The sequence below is a fragment of the Falco naumanni genome, chromosome 24, assembly GCF_017639655.2.
Source record: "Falco naumanni isolate bFalNau1 chromosome 24, bFalNau1.pat, whole genome shotgun sequence".
NCBI lineage: Eukaryota > Metazoa > Chordata > Aves > Falconiformes > Falconidae > Falco > Falco naumanni.
In genome coordinates, this window is record NC_054077.1 from 122,417 (window position 1) to 138,863 (window position 16,447).

At 50.2% G+C, this 16,447-nt stretch overlaps 2 protein-coding genes across 2 annotated transcripts; one reads left to right on the plus strand and one right to left on the minus strand.

Annotated features, from left to right (window-relative positions):
* The first annotated feature begins 91 nt into the window (after positions 1-91).
* On the plus strand, positions 92-11,626 carry LOC121080290 (E3 ubiquitin-protein ligase TRIM39-like). The gene is given in 12 exon segments (XM_040578210.1): positions 92-787; positions 1,905-1,997; positions 2,300-2,530; positions 2,794-2,816; positions 3,149-3,264; positions 3,906-3,935; positions 4,435-5,022; positions 8,066-8,229; positions 9,122-9,147; positions 9,289-9,404; positions 10,407-10,696; positions 10,698-11,626. Coding segments are annotated over 12 exon segments (2,325 nt in total). The 5' UTR covers positions 92-370; the 3' UTR covers positions 10,929-11,626.
* A 277-nt stretch (positions 11,627-11,903) lies between these two features.
* LOC121080251 (E3 ubiquitin-protein ligase TRIM7-like) lies at positions 11,904-16,040 on the minus strand. The gene is made up of 7 exons (XM_040578105.1): positions 15,438-16,040; positions 14,648-14,743; positions 14,085-14,315; positions 13,865-13,887; positions 13,499-13,614; positions 13,265-13,294; positions 11,904-12,709 (listed from the first exon to the last, which is right to left on the minus strand). Exons 1-7 carry the CDS (start codon positions 16,038-16,040, stop codon positions 12,195-12,197), a joined length of 1,614 nt encoding a protein of 537 aa, XP_040434039.1. The 3' UTR covers positions 11,904-12,194.
* Positions 16,041-16,447: the final 407 nt, after the last annotated feature.

A 16,447-nucleotide genomic window follows, 5' to 3' on the forward strand; every position in this document is an offset into this window, starting at 1 on the left:
GGGGGGGATATCCCGCCCCAGTTTACATGAGATTCCTCCCCAGCTACCTCTCCCGCCCATCCCAGCCCTGCTGAAGAGCAGCCCTGCCCTCCAGCCTCTTATCTGCTAACCCACATCTGGCTCAAAGTTAACTGATCTGAAACTTGTGGGAGGCTGACAGGAGGTGAGGAGGAAGCATCACACACGCTTACCCTCTTCTCTCTCCTCTCCACACCTCCCGTGGTGGTCATTGCATGGTGTTAGGGCTGGGAGTTGATTTTCCCCCATTCACTACGAGAAACCAGCCAAGCCAGAAGGAGCAACATCCTCCTCTTCTTCCTGCAAAGCGAAGCTTGTTTGATCCTGTCCCAGAGATAGGCTGGGAAGAGCCATGGCTATGCAGAACCCGGTGGAAAACCTGCAGAGTGAAGCCTCCTGCTCCATCTGCTTGGGTTATTTCCAAGACCCTGTCTCCATCCACTGTGGGCACAACTTCTGCCGTGTGTGCATCACCCGCTGCTGGGAAGGGCTGGAGGCCCCTTTCTCCTGCCCACAGTGCAGGCAGACTGCCTTGCAGAAAATTTTCCGTCCTAGCAGGGAGCTGGCAAATATTGCCAAAATCACCAGGCAGCTGAGCCTGCGGGCAGGAGGAGAAGCAGCGGGATGGAATTTGTGCAAGCAGCACCAGGAGGCTCTGAAGCTCTTCTGCAAGGAGGACCAGCAGCCCATCTGTGTGGTGTGTGACAGGTCCCAGGCTCACCGCTTCCACGCTGTGGTCCCTGTTGAAGAAGCTGCCCAGGAATATAAGGTAAAGCCTAGGGATGTGCTTGCATCTTCCCATCTCATGGAAAATCCATTTCCAGGGGCAAAGTGCAGCCATTCGGGTGCATCCACTCTCCGTGCACCTTTGTGGCACAGCTGCAAACAGGGATCTTTGGGTGTCACCAGTGTGCTTCCTGCCTGCATTTTATTGCATGGACATTCGGTTTTAGCATGTTCCTATCAGGGTTTTTCTTCCCCCCTCTTTAATTTATTCATCTTTATCAACAGCCTGGGAGAAATAAAAAAAAATACCTTGTTAGTCTTTTTCTTCTTTGAACTCTGCTTGTTGACTTGGCTGAACTGAAATACTAATAGTGATAATATTCAAAACATGTTAAAATACCCAAGAATTGTTTTGGAGTTTTTTGTTGTTTTTGTTTTGTTTTTTAACTGTTACATTGAGGGCAATTTTGCAAATTTGTTCCACTATCCACTGTATCTTCAGTTTCGAATACAGAGAAATCACTGTTTCCATTTCTTCCCCTTCCCTGCTCCTTCCCTCTTTTCTTGCTTGTCCAGACCTGCTCTCATCATCTTTCTTACCTAGAAGTTGAGCACTTGGCAGAGCCATACAAACACAGTGCAGCATCGTGCAGCATTAACAGGAGGAACTCCTTGCTGCCAGATGTTGCTGATGCTAAAGGTTTCTGTGGGTTTGAGAAACACTTACGTAAATGCACACTGAATAAATCCACGGAGGGTTATCAAGTACAGAGGTATTTATCCCAGAGCTACCAATTTCTGGAGGCTGAAAGTGTTTTTGAGGGAAATCTCAAGCAAAAGATAAGCAGAAGGCACTTATCTTGCTTTTGCATGCTTCCCTGGACGCTAACTATTGATTAGTGTCGGTGTTTTGCTCTTCTGCAAAAGTTTTTCCCAGTGCTGGCAGCAAGGGTGGTGTTTGAAGGTTGCATTTGCTTTGCACAGATCTTCAGAGCAGTGCTGGTCACTTGTGGACCTTCCTCCTCCCCCAGCTTTGCTCCTTGCAGATGAGCCAGTGTTTAGGCAAAGGCTCACCCATCTAAAATAAGGGCAGAAGGAATTTCAGTGGAAAAAGGTTTTTTTTCTCAGTTCCTCCAAGACCATCTTTTGTTTTTCCTCAGGAAGAAATCCAAGCCTGCCTACAGGCTTTAAAGGAGGAGAGAGAAAAATACCTGGAAAGCAGAAAAACTGGAGTAAGGAAGAGCTTGTACCTGGTAGGTGCCTTCCAGCAGGAACATGGGGGAGTGGGAGTCTCTCCACCCACCCCAGCATTGCTGGTGGATTTTGAGGTCGGATCTTGTTTATTTGGTTTGCAGAGTGTTGTGCTATTTGCTCTGGGAACCGGTCAACCCTGTGTGTTTTATCTGCTGGGGTTTCACATCAGCTGGAGCCTGCACTGGGGAGATAACACTGCAGCTCCTCTGCAAAGGGAGCTGGGGCGGGATGGGGATGGGGGGAGGGGACAGACAGCCTTTGCCCTCATCATCCCCTTTGCCCTCATCTCTGATCCTGGCAGGAGAAAACCAAAAATGAAGGAAAGAAGATAGTGTGGGAATTTGAGCAATTGCACCAATTTTTGAAGGACCAAGAGTGCCTCCTCCTGACTCAGCTGGCAAACTTGGACCAGGCCATCACCAGGGTCCAGGAGGAAGCAGTGGCGAAGGTCTCAGAGGAAATGTCCCACCTCGACACCCTGATCTGGGAGATGGAGGGCAAATTCCAGCAGCCGGCGAGCCAATTCCTGCAGGTGAGAGCCCAAAGCATCAGGGCTGGTGGGGAAAGGAGGGATAGAGCAAAGCCTGAGACCTGGGAACCCAAATTCAGCTCCATGGGAACTCCCTGGTGTCTTGTAGCATTGCTGCAGGTGGGATCATCACAAGGGTAGGGTCCCTCTTTGCTACTCCACTGTGATAAAAAAAAAAAAAAAAAAAAAGAGTAAAGTTTGTTAGAACACCCAACACTTGCAGTTCCTCTTCCTCAACTGTCTCTCCTCTCTCTTCTCACCTCTAGGACATCAGAAGACTCTTGAATAGGTAATGTGGTTCCCTTTCACTTCACCCACACTTGGAGAGGTCTGGATGTCACCTGGGTGAATCCTGAGGTCGAGCTTTCAGACCAGATGGATCCAGTCGATAGCTCAGCCTCCCAGGACAGTGCTTTGTGTTCAGAAACATCTGTTCAGTGATTGCCCGGGGGGAAACAAACTGCAAAGAAACAGGGCAGGGAAAAGCGGGGTTTTATTTGTGCTTGGATAAGTATCCCCGTCCCATCCCATAGATTCTCCCAGATTACTCAATGAGAACAAAATGAGCAATCAAATATATCACACGTGGGGGGTTTTGGCCCTCTTTCACTCTCTTTGCAGTTGTGAGATGATGAAGTTCAACCCTCCGGTGGAGATTTCCTCTGATCTGGAAAGAAGGCTTGAGGGCTTTGCTCAGAGAAACATCCTCGTGAGAGACACACTGAGGAGATGCCAAGGTACACTGACCGGGGTTAGGAGAGGGCACGTTGCCTTGTGTACTTGATATCTGGGAGAAACTGGGTACTTGCGTGCTGGCCGCTAATGCAAAACCCACCTAGTGACCATTGTAAATAAATGCGGCTGAAACTTTTAACTGGAGAAGGACACTGACAGTTTCTCCTGGGGAAAAATTACTTGGGAAGTGGAGAGAAGAGAAAAAACAAGCTCAGCAAAAGAGTCTCCTCTCCCATGTCTCATGTGAAAAGCAAATTCAAACAGTGCTGCTTATGCGGTTGTTCCCATTACTTCCAAGCTGGTGGGAAAATTAAAGTTCACGTGGGTACAAAGCCAGGGAGAGGATGCTACAAGGGGAGAAATCTGTTGCAGAATCTCTTGGAGATGAGATGAGCTTAGCTTGGCCAGGAGGTTCATCTCCCCTGGCTTTGGGAGAGTTGTATAGCTATCACAGCATCAATACCTGCACCAAAGCAAGCCAACTCAGAGCCTTTGCAGCCAGCCAAGCCCTCACACCCTCAATATTTCCAATTCTAAGTCCCCTATTAGCTGTTTTGCCTCCCCAGCCTTCATGATAAAGCTAAGCTGCAGCCAGTTTGTCTGACACACAAACCTGATACCACAAAATCTCTTTCCTCTTTAGACAGCCTGATGTTTAAATTGCAAGAGCCAAGTAAGTCGATGGTAGTGGGTGGGAGAAAAATGGGGTTTTGGCTTGTGGAAGAGATTTCCATGGAAGAAACAATGCAATCCCCACGGGGGGAAGGAAGGGAAGGGTGACAGCATCCTGATATTGATACTCCTGGTGTATCCAGGGGCTGAGATATGGTCCTAATAAAGCCAAATGCCCCCATGGGAACCAAAGAAAGGGAACACCTGAGAAGAGCATTTGTGCTTCCCCTTTCTTCCCCAGGAATTTCCCCCTATCCCTTCCCCATGCCTCTGCTCTATGCTTTGTCCTCTCCCTCTTCTCCTTCTACCCAGGGGCATCTCTGCTGGGGAACCCCAAGTCTAGTGCCAGCCCCAGCCCTGCCCATGATCCCCATGAAACATCCAGAGCTGGGAGAAGCAGAACAGGGCGGGTCCCAGATGCTGGGAGGAAAAGAAACATCTCCAGCCTCTCCTAAGGCCAAGCCCTACCTCTGGTACTCTGGTTCTCCCTTGTCCCGCAGCCGATGTGACCCTGGACCCAGTCACGGCTCACCCCAACCTTCACCTCTCTGAGGACCGAAAACAAGCCAGGGGCCAGTTGACACAGCAGGACCTCCTGGACAACCCGGAGAGATTTGACTTTGAACCCTGTGTGCTGGGCTGCCAGGGCTTCACCTCGGGGAGGCATTTCTGGGAGGTGGAGGTGGGGCAGGGGGGTGTCTGGGCCCTGGGGGTGGCCCGAGCATCAATCAAGAGGAAGGGACCGATGAGCTTCACTCCCAAGGAGGGGGTCTGGGCACTGGAGGCTTATCATTCTCTCACATCCCCCCGTGCCAACCTGCGCCTGAACCAGCTTCCCAGGAGGATACGAGTTGCCTTGGACTATGAAGAGGGGCGGGTAGCATTTTTCAGCACAGATGATGATGTTCCCATCTTGGTTTATACTAGAGCGTCATTCAATGGGGAGAGGGTCCTCCCCTGGTTCAAGATGGGGATAGGGGCTCGTTTGCAAGAAATCACCCAAACCCCACCCTCAGAGGACCAGTCCATGACCAGGCAGCTGATATCCCCTCTGGACTGGGTAGGGTTCAGGTTTCCCCTCTGGATCTGCCCTTGAGACATCTGCCAGACTGACCTTAACAAAAGGGATGTGTCCTGTGTGATGCCAGCTGTTTGCTGTGGTTGCTCAAAACATTGTGCTGAAGGAACTTGCTGCTCCTTTCCCAGTGGAGGACATGGGAGCTCCGGCACCTGTATGATGAGGATGGGGAGGTGGGTACACCAGTGAAGAGGAAAAATCAGCCAGTACAAGGTGATGGAGTCAGCACATCGGAAGGAAGGGAACACTGAGGCGTTGATCAAGGGTGGAGAGCACTCAGAACTTTGAGATGTGGTCTCTTTAAAATTATTTTGCCTTTAATGGACTGAATCTTCCCTGGTTTATATCTCTTTCCAAAGTGTTTTCTTTCTGACATCAATGGCAAAGCACATCTAGAGTCTGTTCTGCCAAGGGAGGTAGCCTTTTAGGACAAACTGGCTTGGCTTGGGGAGCCGGTCTCTGTATACATTTCTGATGTTTATTTTAAATAAAAGAACACTTTTTTTTTTGCATGTTCCACTTTCTGCCTTGTTATGGTTGTATTGTTCTGGATTTCTTAGCCTTTGGGTCAGCAGGATTAAGAAAAGCTGCACAGGATGACACCTTGTGGACCTCCGGCCATTCAAGCCCTCATTGCAGGCAGCAAAGGGAAACAAACACACCTGGAATGTGATTTTCCACACCATTATACACATCTAGCTTCCTGGATAATTCCTAAGAAAAGCCTGTTTCTCACTGTTGGTATTCAGGAGGAACAAGCCGAGATAAATGGTATAGGAGGCTCCTGGTTAGATGTTCCTTGACTATAAAAGCAGGTGGAGTGGATTGGTAAGATACAAGTTCTGGCATTATTGCCAGGCTCACTTAGATTAATTCCCTCAAAAACTGCTGATTTTCTTCTGAGGAAACCCAAAAGAGGAAGAGGCATCACTGAAATAAATACATGTTATTGATTACAGAACCGAGAAGAGGAACCAGAAGCAAGAGTGGGAGGGCGCAGGCAATGTTGGGCTCAGAATAACAGACGAGATATGAGTGGCCACCCTGTGATGAAGCCCCATCTCACCATCCCCACAGGTCCCGCTGGGGGCAAACTTATGGCTGGTGTTTCCGTGCTCTTTGTTGCGTTGTGACATCTCCCCTCCATCCATGCTCCTCAGTCTGGTGCAGCGCTGTCACTTGGTCACATCATTTGGGAAACATGGGGGATCCTGCTGCAGGATAGACATCATCTTTCTGCAAAGCCAACCTGAAATCACTGCAGGAGCTCAAGCATGAGTGTTTATGAAAAAAAAGGGCAATCAGGGCTACTGGGAAACACTTTTGAGCAAACAGCCTTGAGTATTTTTTTGCTCTTTCTCCCATCTCATCCTCTTTCCCTTTGCCACATCTCTGTCAGGAAGGAGTATGATCCTGCATGCTGGGTCCACATCCAGACATGGATCCAAACCCAGCTGGGAAAGGCAGAAGGGAATACAAATAGACAGGCTGACAGTGCAGGAAGGACCAAAGAAGAAAACCAAGGTGAATGAAGGGAAAAGCTCTTGAGCTGGTCTGCAAACCCTGAACTACCATGGTCCCACCATGCTCCTCTCAGAGGCACCTCCTGAGAAACACAAGGCACAAAGCCCAGGTCCCAGTAAATCTGTGCTTTCCTTAGAGGTAGAAATCAATGTTTTTCTGACTCTTTCAGGACCACAAGGTCCCTTCCACATCTGTGATATCCATCCAGCTCCCTCCCAGCTCCAGCTTTCTTCCAGGGTGTCCCTTTGCTCTAGAAATATGCAATGCAGATATCTCCACCCCAGCTGGTTTTCCAGGCTCTGTAGACGATTTTAGGGTGCGACTCATTTGCCCAACCGTAGGCACCTGATTTTGAGATGAAAGAAGCTGTGCCCTAGGCTCTGCCGACAGCGCGGAGCCAATCTCCGCTGAAGACCAAAGCAGCCCAGCTCAGACGGAGGTGTCTGGTTAGATGCCCACATTCACTTGGTTGCGCCCACCTCCTGCGTCTGCCAGAACAGGTTGCCTCCCAACTGTCAACCCCAGGCCACTCTTCCCTGGGAAGTGGTTTTACTTCAAGTCCTGCTGTTCCCAGGGAGAGCAACTCCCCCCACAGTTCTTCCTGATGGGAAAGAGAGCTCCGTATCTTTCTGGCAGCCTGAATGTCTTCTTTTGCCTCCAGCCCTTTTCTGGGAGGGCTGATGGTTTCACCTGGTGCCCAACTCAAAAAAAAAACCCAAAAAAAAAAAAAAAACCAAAAAACCAAAAAAACCCCCGCCAAAAAACAAAAGAAATGAGGTGACAGCCCTCAGCAGCTTCCCAGAATAAAAAGCTGGAAGGTTGCCAAGGGAGAAAGGTGATGCTCCCAGCACATCAGTCCAAGGGTATCACCACCTCCTGCCCAGGAGCCATGGTGCGAGTCTCTCAGACTCAACACATCCCTGCCGCAGTTTTACCCAGGGCTGGGAAGGAACAGGAAGAGAAAGACCCAACCCTATCAAAGGGGTAGAAACAACAGGGGTTTTTTGTTTGGTTGATTGTTCTTTTTCTTTTTAAGTTCACCTTGGAGGAAATTCAGGCAGATATTAAGTTTTCTAAAGGAGGAGAGAGAAGGTCTCTGAGGAGGGACAGCTACTCTGGAGTGCAGAAAGCTGGAGGATCTGGTAGGTGTCAACCTCCCTGACCTCTCAAGTCCCTGGGCAGTAATAAACCGGCATTAGGGTAATTTCTTTAGATCCTTTTTGGTTGCTTTGCACCACTGCTGTGCTGCTTAAGTGCGGGAATATCATGGCTTTCTGCCCAAGTTCACGGAAGTGTGTTTGTGGCTTTTATCAGCACATGTTGCTTTTTTGCATCAGGTTTGATTTTTTTTAAATCCAAATTTCTCCAGGAATTCAAGACAAATTAGTAGGGATTTGGGTTCATGGGTGATCTCGTCCTGTGGGAAATGGAAAGGCATTTTCCTCATGCTCTTTTCCATCCCACTGCTCCTTTGCATCTTAAAAGGGGAGGATAGAAGCTGAGCACTCCAGACTGCACTCAGGCTTTAGGGACACTGCAGGTCCCAGGAGGACACAAGCTCTCCTTACTTTCACAGCTGGAAGACCTGAAAAATGAGATTGAGAAGAGGCAGGCAAAAAACGCCACCAAACTCTCAGAGATTTCCCAGCTGGACACCCCGACACAATGGCAAGAAGAGAAGAATCAGCAATCGGTGAGCAAATTTTTGCAGTTTACAGCTTTTCAAGGGAATGTTGTAGGGAGTGTCCTCCCCACCATGTAGCTGCTGGCTTAATTACTTGCGCTTTTCTGGTTCCACCTTGCTGCTAGTCCCTCTGTAGATATGAAAACCCCAAGGGCACGAGGACAGGGAGATTTACAACCTGGAAAGATGGAAAAAAAAGGGAATAAAATCACTGTCTGTGGGAAGGAATAGCGAGGGCTGGTGATTCCCTACGGTATGGGGAACTAAGCATGGTAGTGTAGGGAGTAAGAACATCACCAGCCTTCCCACCACCTTTTCAGTACCTGAAGGAGGGGAGCAGAGCAGCCCAGAGCACCAGGTAGGTCCATAGGCAGGAGCTGGGAACGCAGCCCACAGGGTGAATCAAGCAGGGTCCATGGCCACATTCCTTATAAAAGGACTAAATGCCCCAGGACTGATCCACCCGAGAGCCCCTGGGCCATGGGTGGAGTCTTAGGTGGTGCTGATAGGGTCATTAATGCCTATTAGGGCTGCTGGGGGCCCTGGTAATCTGCGGTGGTCTAATGGGATTAGGGAGCAGACAGAGCCCGCATCTCAGAGGTGTCCAGCGAAAGGGTGGGAGGCAGCTAGCACAGGTTGCAACAAGATAAATTTTTTCTACATTTAGGGGAAAAAATGTTTTCCCTGTGAGCATGGTGCCTCCCTCATCCAGGGTCCTTCTAGATGTGGGTATCTCCATCCTTCCACATATTCAGATCTTTGCCTGGACACGGCACTGAGCAAAGGGTTGGAACAGAGACCCAAGAAGTCTGTCCCCAATGAAATAATTGCAGCATTGCTACAATTTAAGGAGAAAAGCTCACACTGAGCTTCCTTTTCTCTTTCTCTCTTCTTTTACTAGGATGATGTGAAAAGCCCCATCAGCAGGTACATGGACTCTCTGAAATGCTCTTTCATGAGCTTTTTAAGCACCATCACCTCATTTCTGGTGGCATCGGATTTCCTGAAATGAGGACGATCATTCTGAAAAGCGTGAGTTGTTTGGTTTTGGGTTTTTTTTTTCCCCAGGCGTGGGAAAGTGACTTTCCAGCTGCCAGTAGGTGTTTCTCCAGAGTCAGAAGAGAGAGTTTGTCGCTTCTCATGGAGGAACAGTGCTCTGAAGGAAACCCTGAAGAAGCTACAAGGTACTGAGAAGGGCTTGAGGAGGAGGAAAAAATAGACTAGCCATATTTTGGGGCTAGCTGGAAGAGCTGAGCTGCCTGTAGCTCATTCTGGATATCCTTTGGGAACAGAAATACCTGAGATGGAGGAGAGGAAGAGCAAAGGGCTTTTCCTGGTCAGAAGAAATGACAATTTGAAATTCGCTTAATGCCACATTTATCACTCTCTTAATTATGCATGTTTTGCCCTAATTCCTGAAGGATGCTCATGTATGATGGATGGGCTGCTCTCTGGTTTGTCTCCCCCTCCAGCCTAGCCTTTCCCCAAACTGGCTTTGGCTGAGCGTGGGAACACCAGAGCAGCCGTACCTGTTAGGTGAAGGTGCACCTAGCCCAAAGTAGCCAAAAATAGATACTAAGGGAAGAATATGAAAATTAGGGCAACCCAGCAAGTTTTCTCAGCCCTGCAGCTGGAGCCTCTGCATAATGCTGGAGGAAAACCCACCCCAGGGTAGAGCCCTTGCCTTGAAACCTAACTATTTCCCTGAAACAAACATGGAAACAGAGTGACCTAATTCATCACCCTGTCTTCAGGCTTTAGCGCTTTTTTTTCTTTTTTTCTTTTTTTTTTTTTTTAAACCACAGGCTCAGCCAAACCAGTCTGGTCTTGTCCTGTGGTTGCTGTAGGAGACAATCAGCTCAAGATTTCACTGGTTTACATCCCACGGATTGCTTCCCTTCATTTTTTTTAACTTCCCCCAGCATTTATTTTTGGCCTGACGTAGCATAAAGTCTGCAGGGATTTCTGCACGAGCCTGTTACCATTACTGTGTGCCTTGTCTTTTTGGGTTAAAAACAGCTTTTCTACTTCAAGTAGAGCACTATTCCCCATCCTGGGGATGTGTCCGTCTTGGGGATGCTTTTGCCCCTTGGATGCTATCCTGGGTTCTGCTGGCTGCCCCCACATCCCCTGCATCCCTGGGGGGCTTAGCCCTGCTTCTGACACCCCTGTCCCCTACCCCACAGCCACCATGACCCTGGACCCCAACACAGCTCATCCTGACCTCATCCTCTCCGAGGACTGTAAGAGCGTGAGACGTGGGGGAGGACGACGGGACCTGCCCGATAACCCTGAGCGATTTGACTACTGGCCCTTCGTGCTGGGTTGCCAGGGTTTCATGGCTGGCCGACACTTCTGGGAGGTGGAGGTGGGGGACGGGGGGGATTGGGCTGTGGGGGTGGCCCGTGAGTCCATTTGTCGGAAGGGGCATCTCAGCCTTTGCCCCCAAGGAGGGATCTGGGGGGTGGAGAAATGGGGGGGGGCAAGTCCGGGCACTCACCACCCACAAGGTCACCCTCCTACCCCTCCGCTGGGTGCCCCGGAGGGTCAGCATCCACCTGGACTATGGTGGAGGGACGGTGGCGTTTTTTGACGCAGATGAAGGGAGGCTCATGTTCATTTTTTCTCATGCTTCCTTCACTGGTGAAAGGGTCCATCCGTGGCTCTGGGTGGTGGGGGCCAGGTCCCAGCTCAGGTTGTGTCCCTGAGACATGGGAAGCAGTGTCCTCCCCACTTTTTATGGCCTCAGGTGAAAAACACATGCCTTCTTGCTGCCCTTGGGATCATGGGGAACAGGAGAAATCGGGACTTTGGCTTTTGCATTTCCTTTTCACCATGAAACTGGGTGATTGATGCACAGGGAATAAGAGAAGAGATAAACCTGAGGAAAAGAAGGCAAAGAGAGTGAAAAAGCTCTGGAGAGGGGACGCTGGGGCATAGAAATGTGAAATAGTGGGAAAAAGGGGAAAATCTAGAGTAGTGGCAAGGAAAAAGCAAGTTTTCCCAAGGTTTGCCTACTTAAGCATAGATGTCCCCATCCGAGACAGTCACCTCCAAACCAAGGGGGTCCAAACATTACCTTTTTTTTGTTCTTTTTTTCCCAAACCTCCCAGTGGGTGCAGCTGCCCTAAACCAGTCAGTTTCTCCCTGATAAAGGATCCTGTGGTGACCAGGTCAGATGCAAACATCTGCTCTATGAATTTCTCATATCAGATGAGATCAACACCATTCTTCAGGGCTGCAAGATGGGGTCTCACCAAGGTGATACCACTGCTAATGGGAAGTTCATGCATGGCAAAGCTGTTCCTGAGCCTCAACTGTTTCCTCTCTTCTCCTCCAACACTTTATATTTGAAACATCTATGATGTGTGGTTGGATGGTCTCAAAAGTCTTCTCCAAACTAAATGATTCTATACCATTAAGTAATAAAAAAATACATGATTTTTCTCCTCTGTGTCTTTCCCTCTGGATGGCACTGCCAGCAGACAGGAGAGCAGTGTGGCACATGGCTTCTAGGGATGGCCCTAGGTCACTACGCGGGGCTTGTGGACCTTTCTCGGTGTAGACACAGCCAACTCACAGGCTTTGTGTGAATATTAGGAATGATTTTTAGTCCAGCAGAAGTCCAGCTTCCCCCCCTTGCACCTGACACCCAGAAGCGGCAAATAACCAGACAGAGAATGTTACAGCACATAAATATTTTTACTTCATCTAAAACCGTAAGAGAAGAGAGAAAAGCAGTCAAGCTGGTGCAAGATGCTGTGGGGCAGACATGGCTCCATTTGTCAGCCACTGATACCCCAGGTTGGGGGTGACCACGTGGGACACTGACCCACAGAGACACTCAACCCTTCAGCATCACCAAGGATGGAAGGAAAGGCCAGAAAGGCCAACTAGGACTTCAGTAGACAGAAGTCCTCCAAAGTGCTGGAAATAGGGATCTTTGAGACATGAAACTTGTGTTTGGGAGAGCTTCAGGGACACAGTGTGATCTGGGACCCCTCACTCCACACCAGGAACCAGGGATGAATACTCTCCCCTTTGAATGAGACTGCTGGGAAAGTGAAGATCAGGGCCCTCTTATCTGCATCAAAAAATGCCACCTGACCCTTTTCATAGTCCAGGGAGACTCGAACCCTTCTGGGGACCTGGATCTGGTATAGCGGGATACGCTCGAGGGAGGTGAGCGCCCAAAACTGACCCTCACAGAGACCCATAGACCAGAGCTCCATCTCAGAGCTCACAGCAGTCTCCTCCTTCCTCTTCAGGGACTCCCTGGCCACCCCCACGGCCCAGGAGCCTGGGGGTGACACCTCCACATCCCAGCAGAATCTCCCTGAAGTGATGCCCTCGCAGCCCAGCACATAGGGATCTGTGCCAAACCCCTCAACAGATGGGTCCTGCTGGGCATCTTCCCACCTCACGCTCCTCCTGTCTTCAGACACGACAAGCTGGGGGTGAGCTGTGGATGGATCCAGGGTCACCTTCACTGCAAGGGGCAGAGAGTAGAGCATCAAAGGAAACCAAACCATTTCCCACGGCTCCAGGTTCTGCTTCACTGCTGGGGCTGAGCAGGAAGGTCCTGTAGCATCACCCATCCCGTGGCTTGGGACACTCTGCCCTTGCAGCAAAGGCAGATGTTGCTTTCCCCATCCCACATGACTCAGGGTGAGCATCAGAAGACGCTTCCCAAGAGAGCAAGAGAACAAGCTCCAGGACAGATGAGTAGGAGACACCTCCCCCTGCTTTTTTTTGTGTGCCCAAAATGCCAAAACACACATTGGCCCCTGAACATACTGATGTGAGGGGCAGAGCTAGTCTTCATGTAGCTTAGCAGCTCCATCAAAGGAATGAATCCAACAAGATTATGGTGAAGATTCCCTTACCCCTAATGGTGTTTTTGCCTCCCCTCCCATTCATTGTTTTGTTCAGACACGGCAGCATCTTCCCCCAGACGGCCCTCCAACTCATGGCCCATCCCAGGCTGGGCTCAGCCTTCCCTTGGTCCTTCCCACTCCCTCATGTCCAGGAGGTGTGGACTTACTCTTTTCAGGCAACTCAAACATCAGGACATCTAAAGAGGGGAGAAGAGAGACATCAGTTGATATAACATGCAGGTATCAGCATGAACATTAAAACAGAGAGATTCTGCCATGCTGAGATCACACATATAATCACATTAATAATATTTAATACAATTTACACTCCAAGTAAATCAATATAATTCATGTTCACACAGGTATTGCTCCATTTCCCCACCCCAGCCCACGCTCAATACCTTGGAAGCTCTTCAGAATCTCCTCTACAGCGATATTTTTTTCCCTGAAGTGACTGATTTTCTTTTCCTGCTCTGAAAGAAGCAACGGCAGCTGCTGGAAATTTTCATTTTGAAACCTAGAGAAAGAGGCCAAGAATGAAGAGGTAAGGATGCATCTCCTCTGAGAGAGACCAAATGAACCCGTAGGCTGGAGGAAGTGCTGCAGGCTTTCATAAACCTGATGTATGGTCAATGACGGGTAGAGACACCTTTGCTCAGAGATCTGTCCACAAAGCAAAATATTTGGCCTCTGGGTGAGGCCAAACACAAGGTCCAACCTCCTCTTCCCAGCCTGGGGTGAGAGGAGAAGCTCAGGAAGGCCCATACCTGTTCAAGGTGCTTCGGATGTCCTGGAAAGGAGAGAGGGAAGAGGAAACTCAGTGAATGGGTCTTGGTAGCAAAACACCTACTGAAACACCAACAGCATGGATCTGGCTTTGGAGCAGAGCACAGTCCAGGTTTGCCTGCATCAGCAGGCAATGCCCAGGGCCAGACCACAGCTTGGATCCAGGCTGTGATAACCTGGCTCCATTCCCTTCTCCCTCACCTGCAGAAATTTACTCGCTGGTTGCTGGCACTTCTCCTCCATCTCCTGGATCAATGTGTCTAGGCAAGAGATCTCCTTTGTCAGGCTCGTGATGTTTTCTTCCTGCATTTTCTCAATGTCCCTCTCCAGGACTCCCAGCTGAGCCAACAGATCACGGGCATGGTCCTCCAGGAAGAGGCGCAACCCTTCGAATGTTGAGAAAACCCTCTGCCGCTCGGCTTTGGTCTTCTCCTGCAAGGAGGGGGCACAAGGGAAGAGATTGGGGGGGGGGGGAGGGGGAGGGTGCAGCAAGGTCTAATGCATGCACATCTAGAGTCAACGTCTCTAGTATGGTATATCCTATAGAGATATATACTGCTTTGCACTCAGCAATTGAGTCCCTGGCAGGGCTCCAAGCTTGATCTGTTATTTTTTTCCTACAAGGCAGGGAAAAGCCAGGCAGCGTTTGGTTTGGTGCCTGGAGAAGGACCCCAGGCCCAAGGCAAAGCAGGACAATCTCCCGCACAGCATCTCATCTAAAGCCAAACATCCAGGCCCTCATCCCCCCTCACAAAAACATTTACCAAGTACTCCCAGTTCCTCCTCATTTCAACATCTCGAAAACCCAGGAGTTTGTCTCTGTCTTCTTTCAGGGCTTGAAGGCGAGCCTGGATTTGCCCCTGAGGGAAGAAAAAAAAAAAAAAAATAACGAATCCTTGTCACTGGAGATTGGAATAGCCTAAAAAAAGTAATAATAAAAAAATCCTCAGGGGAGGAGATTGCACTGTGGTCAACTCCAGACCTTTTCCTTGTGTCCCTCTTGGTCGGGAAGGGTCCCGAGCTGAAGATTTAAAGCTTTCCATGCTTTAAATTCCACATAGTGCAGAAAGCTTTCTGCACCAGCTCTTGCCTGCATCAGATCCTTTCTCTGAGCTGATATAACTCACTGATGCAGCAAGACAACGCGTTCTTTTTTATTTGCCCACGTTCCTGCCAATTTAGAGAGCATCCTGGGATCAGCAGATACCCAGAAAGCACCAGAGCTGGACAAAGGCTTGAATTTTGCAGCAGGGAAGAGAAGATTAAGACTTCATCCCTTCAGCCACAGAGCATCGGGCTCTTAGATGAGAACTGAGACCACGGAAGCAGTGGCGCGTGGTCTACACTGTCATTTTGAAAAAGGCCAGTTCGCTCTGGGTGAGGAGTGGAGGCAAACACCCCAGGAGGGGCAACATTTCTGCCCCCAGCCTACTGCCCTGGGTGATGGCAAGATGTTTCACAGCCTGATGGTGACATGCTGCTAGGGGAACATCAAGCCCTGACGGTGCTGGTCTGGCTCCTAGCGCATGCCTAGATGGAAAAAATCCTCTTTACCTTGTATTCCTGGACAGCATCCTGCACTGGAAGCATCGTGTGAGACCGGTGCAGTCGGGACTCCCGGCACACCACACAGATGAAGGCTTCATCATCTTTGCAGAAGACTTTCAGAGGTTCCTGGTGCCTCTCGCATCCTTCCACCTCAACCGTCTCCCCTCTGGCCGCCTGCGAACTCAGCCGCTTAGCTATTTCAAGCACCCGCGCCAGCTCTCTGCTGGGCCGTAGGTTTCTCTCCGGTGCCGTTTCGTGGCACTGTGGGCAGGAGAAATTTGCCGTGGACCACTCCCAGCAGCGGGTGATGCACGCTCGGCAGAAGTTATGACCGCAGTGGATGGAGACAGGGTCTCGGAAATATTCTAGGCAGATGGAGCAGAAGGCTTCGCTGGGGAGCCCTGTGGTGGGGCTCGGCACAGCCATGGGGCCCCCGAAGATGTGAGCTGTGAGACAGCAGCCACTTTCATTTTCCTCTGAGCAAGGGAAAGGCGTTTCCCTTCCCGCCACCCCCAGGGCGGGCAGAACCAAAGCTGAGCCTGAGTGGGAAGGGAGAAAGCCAGTGATGGCCAAAGTCTGCCTGGTTACATCGCCCAAGGTGGTCCCCATCCCCAAAATAGCTGGTACCTATGGGTGGTTTCCTGGTACCCCCAGACTGGCAGGGAGGAAGGCTGGGGAAAGTGAGCCCTGCCGGGTCTGAAGATGAGACCCACACCCTGGCAGGGAGCTGGACACAGAAACAAAGACCATTTGGGGAGGGGGCTTGGCATGGAAAAGATAGGGAAGAGCATCCATGGAAAAGGTGAGGCTGAAGGGTAGCTTGGGAAGGAGGTTGCATGTCATGGGGAGGGTGAAGAAGAAGGAACCAAGCCAAAAGTGGGGGCTGATGGGCACCCACATGGAGTGGGAGAAGGGTCCCCAGGGTGGGGAGGGGGTTTGGTCCTCCCCTCAGCAGCAAATCAATGCTGCTGGCAGGCGTGAGGCCAGCATCGGTTCTGCCTTTGCAGCAAAGGGTG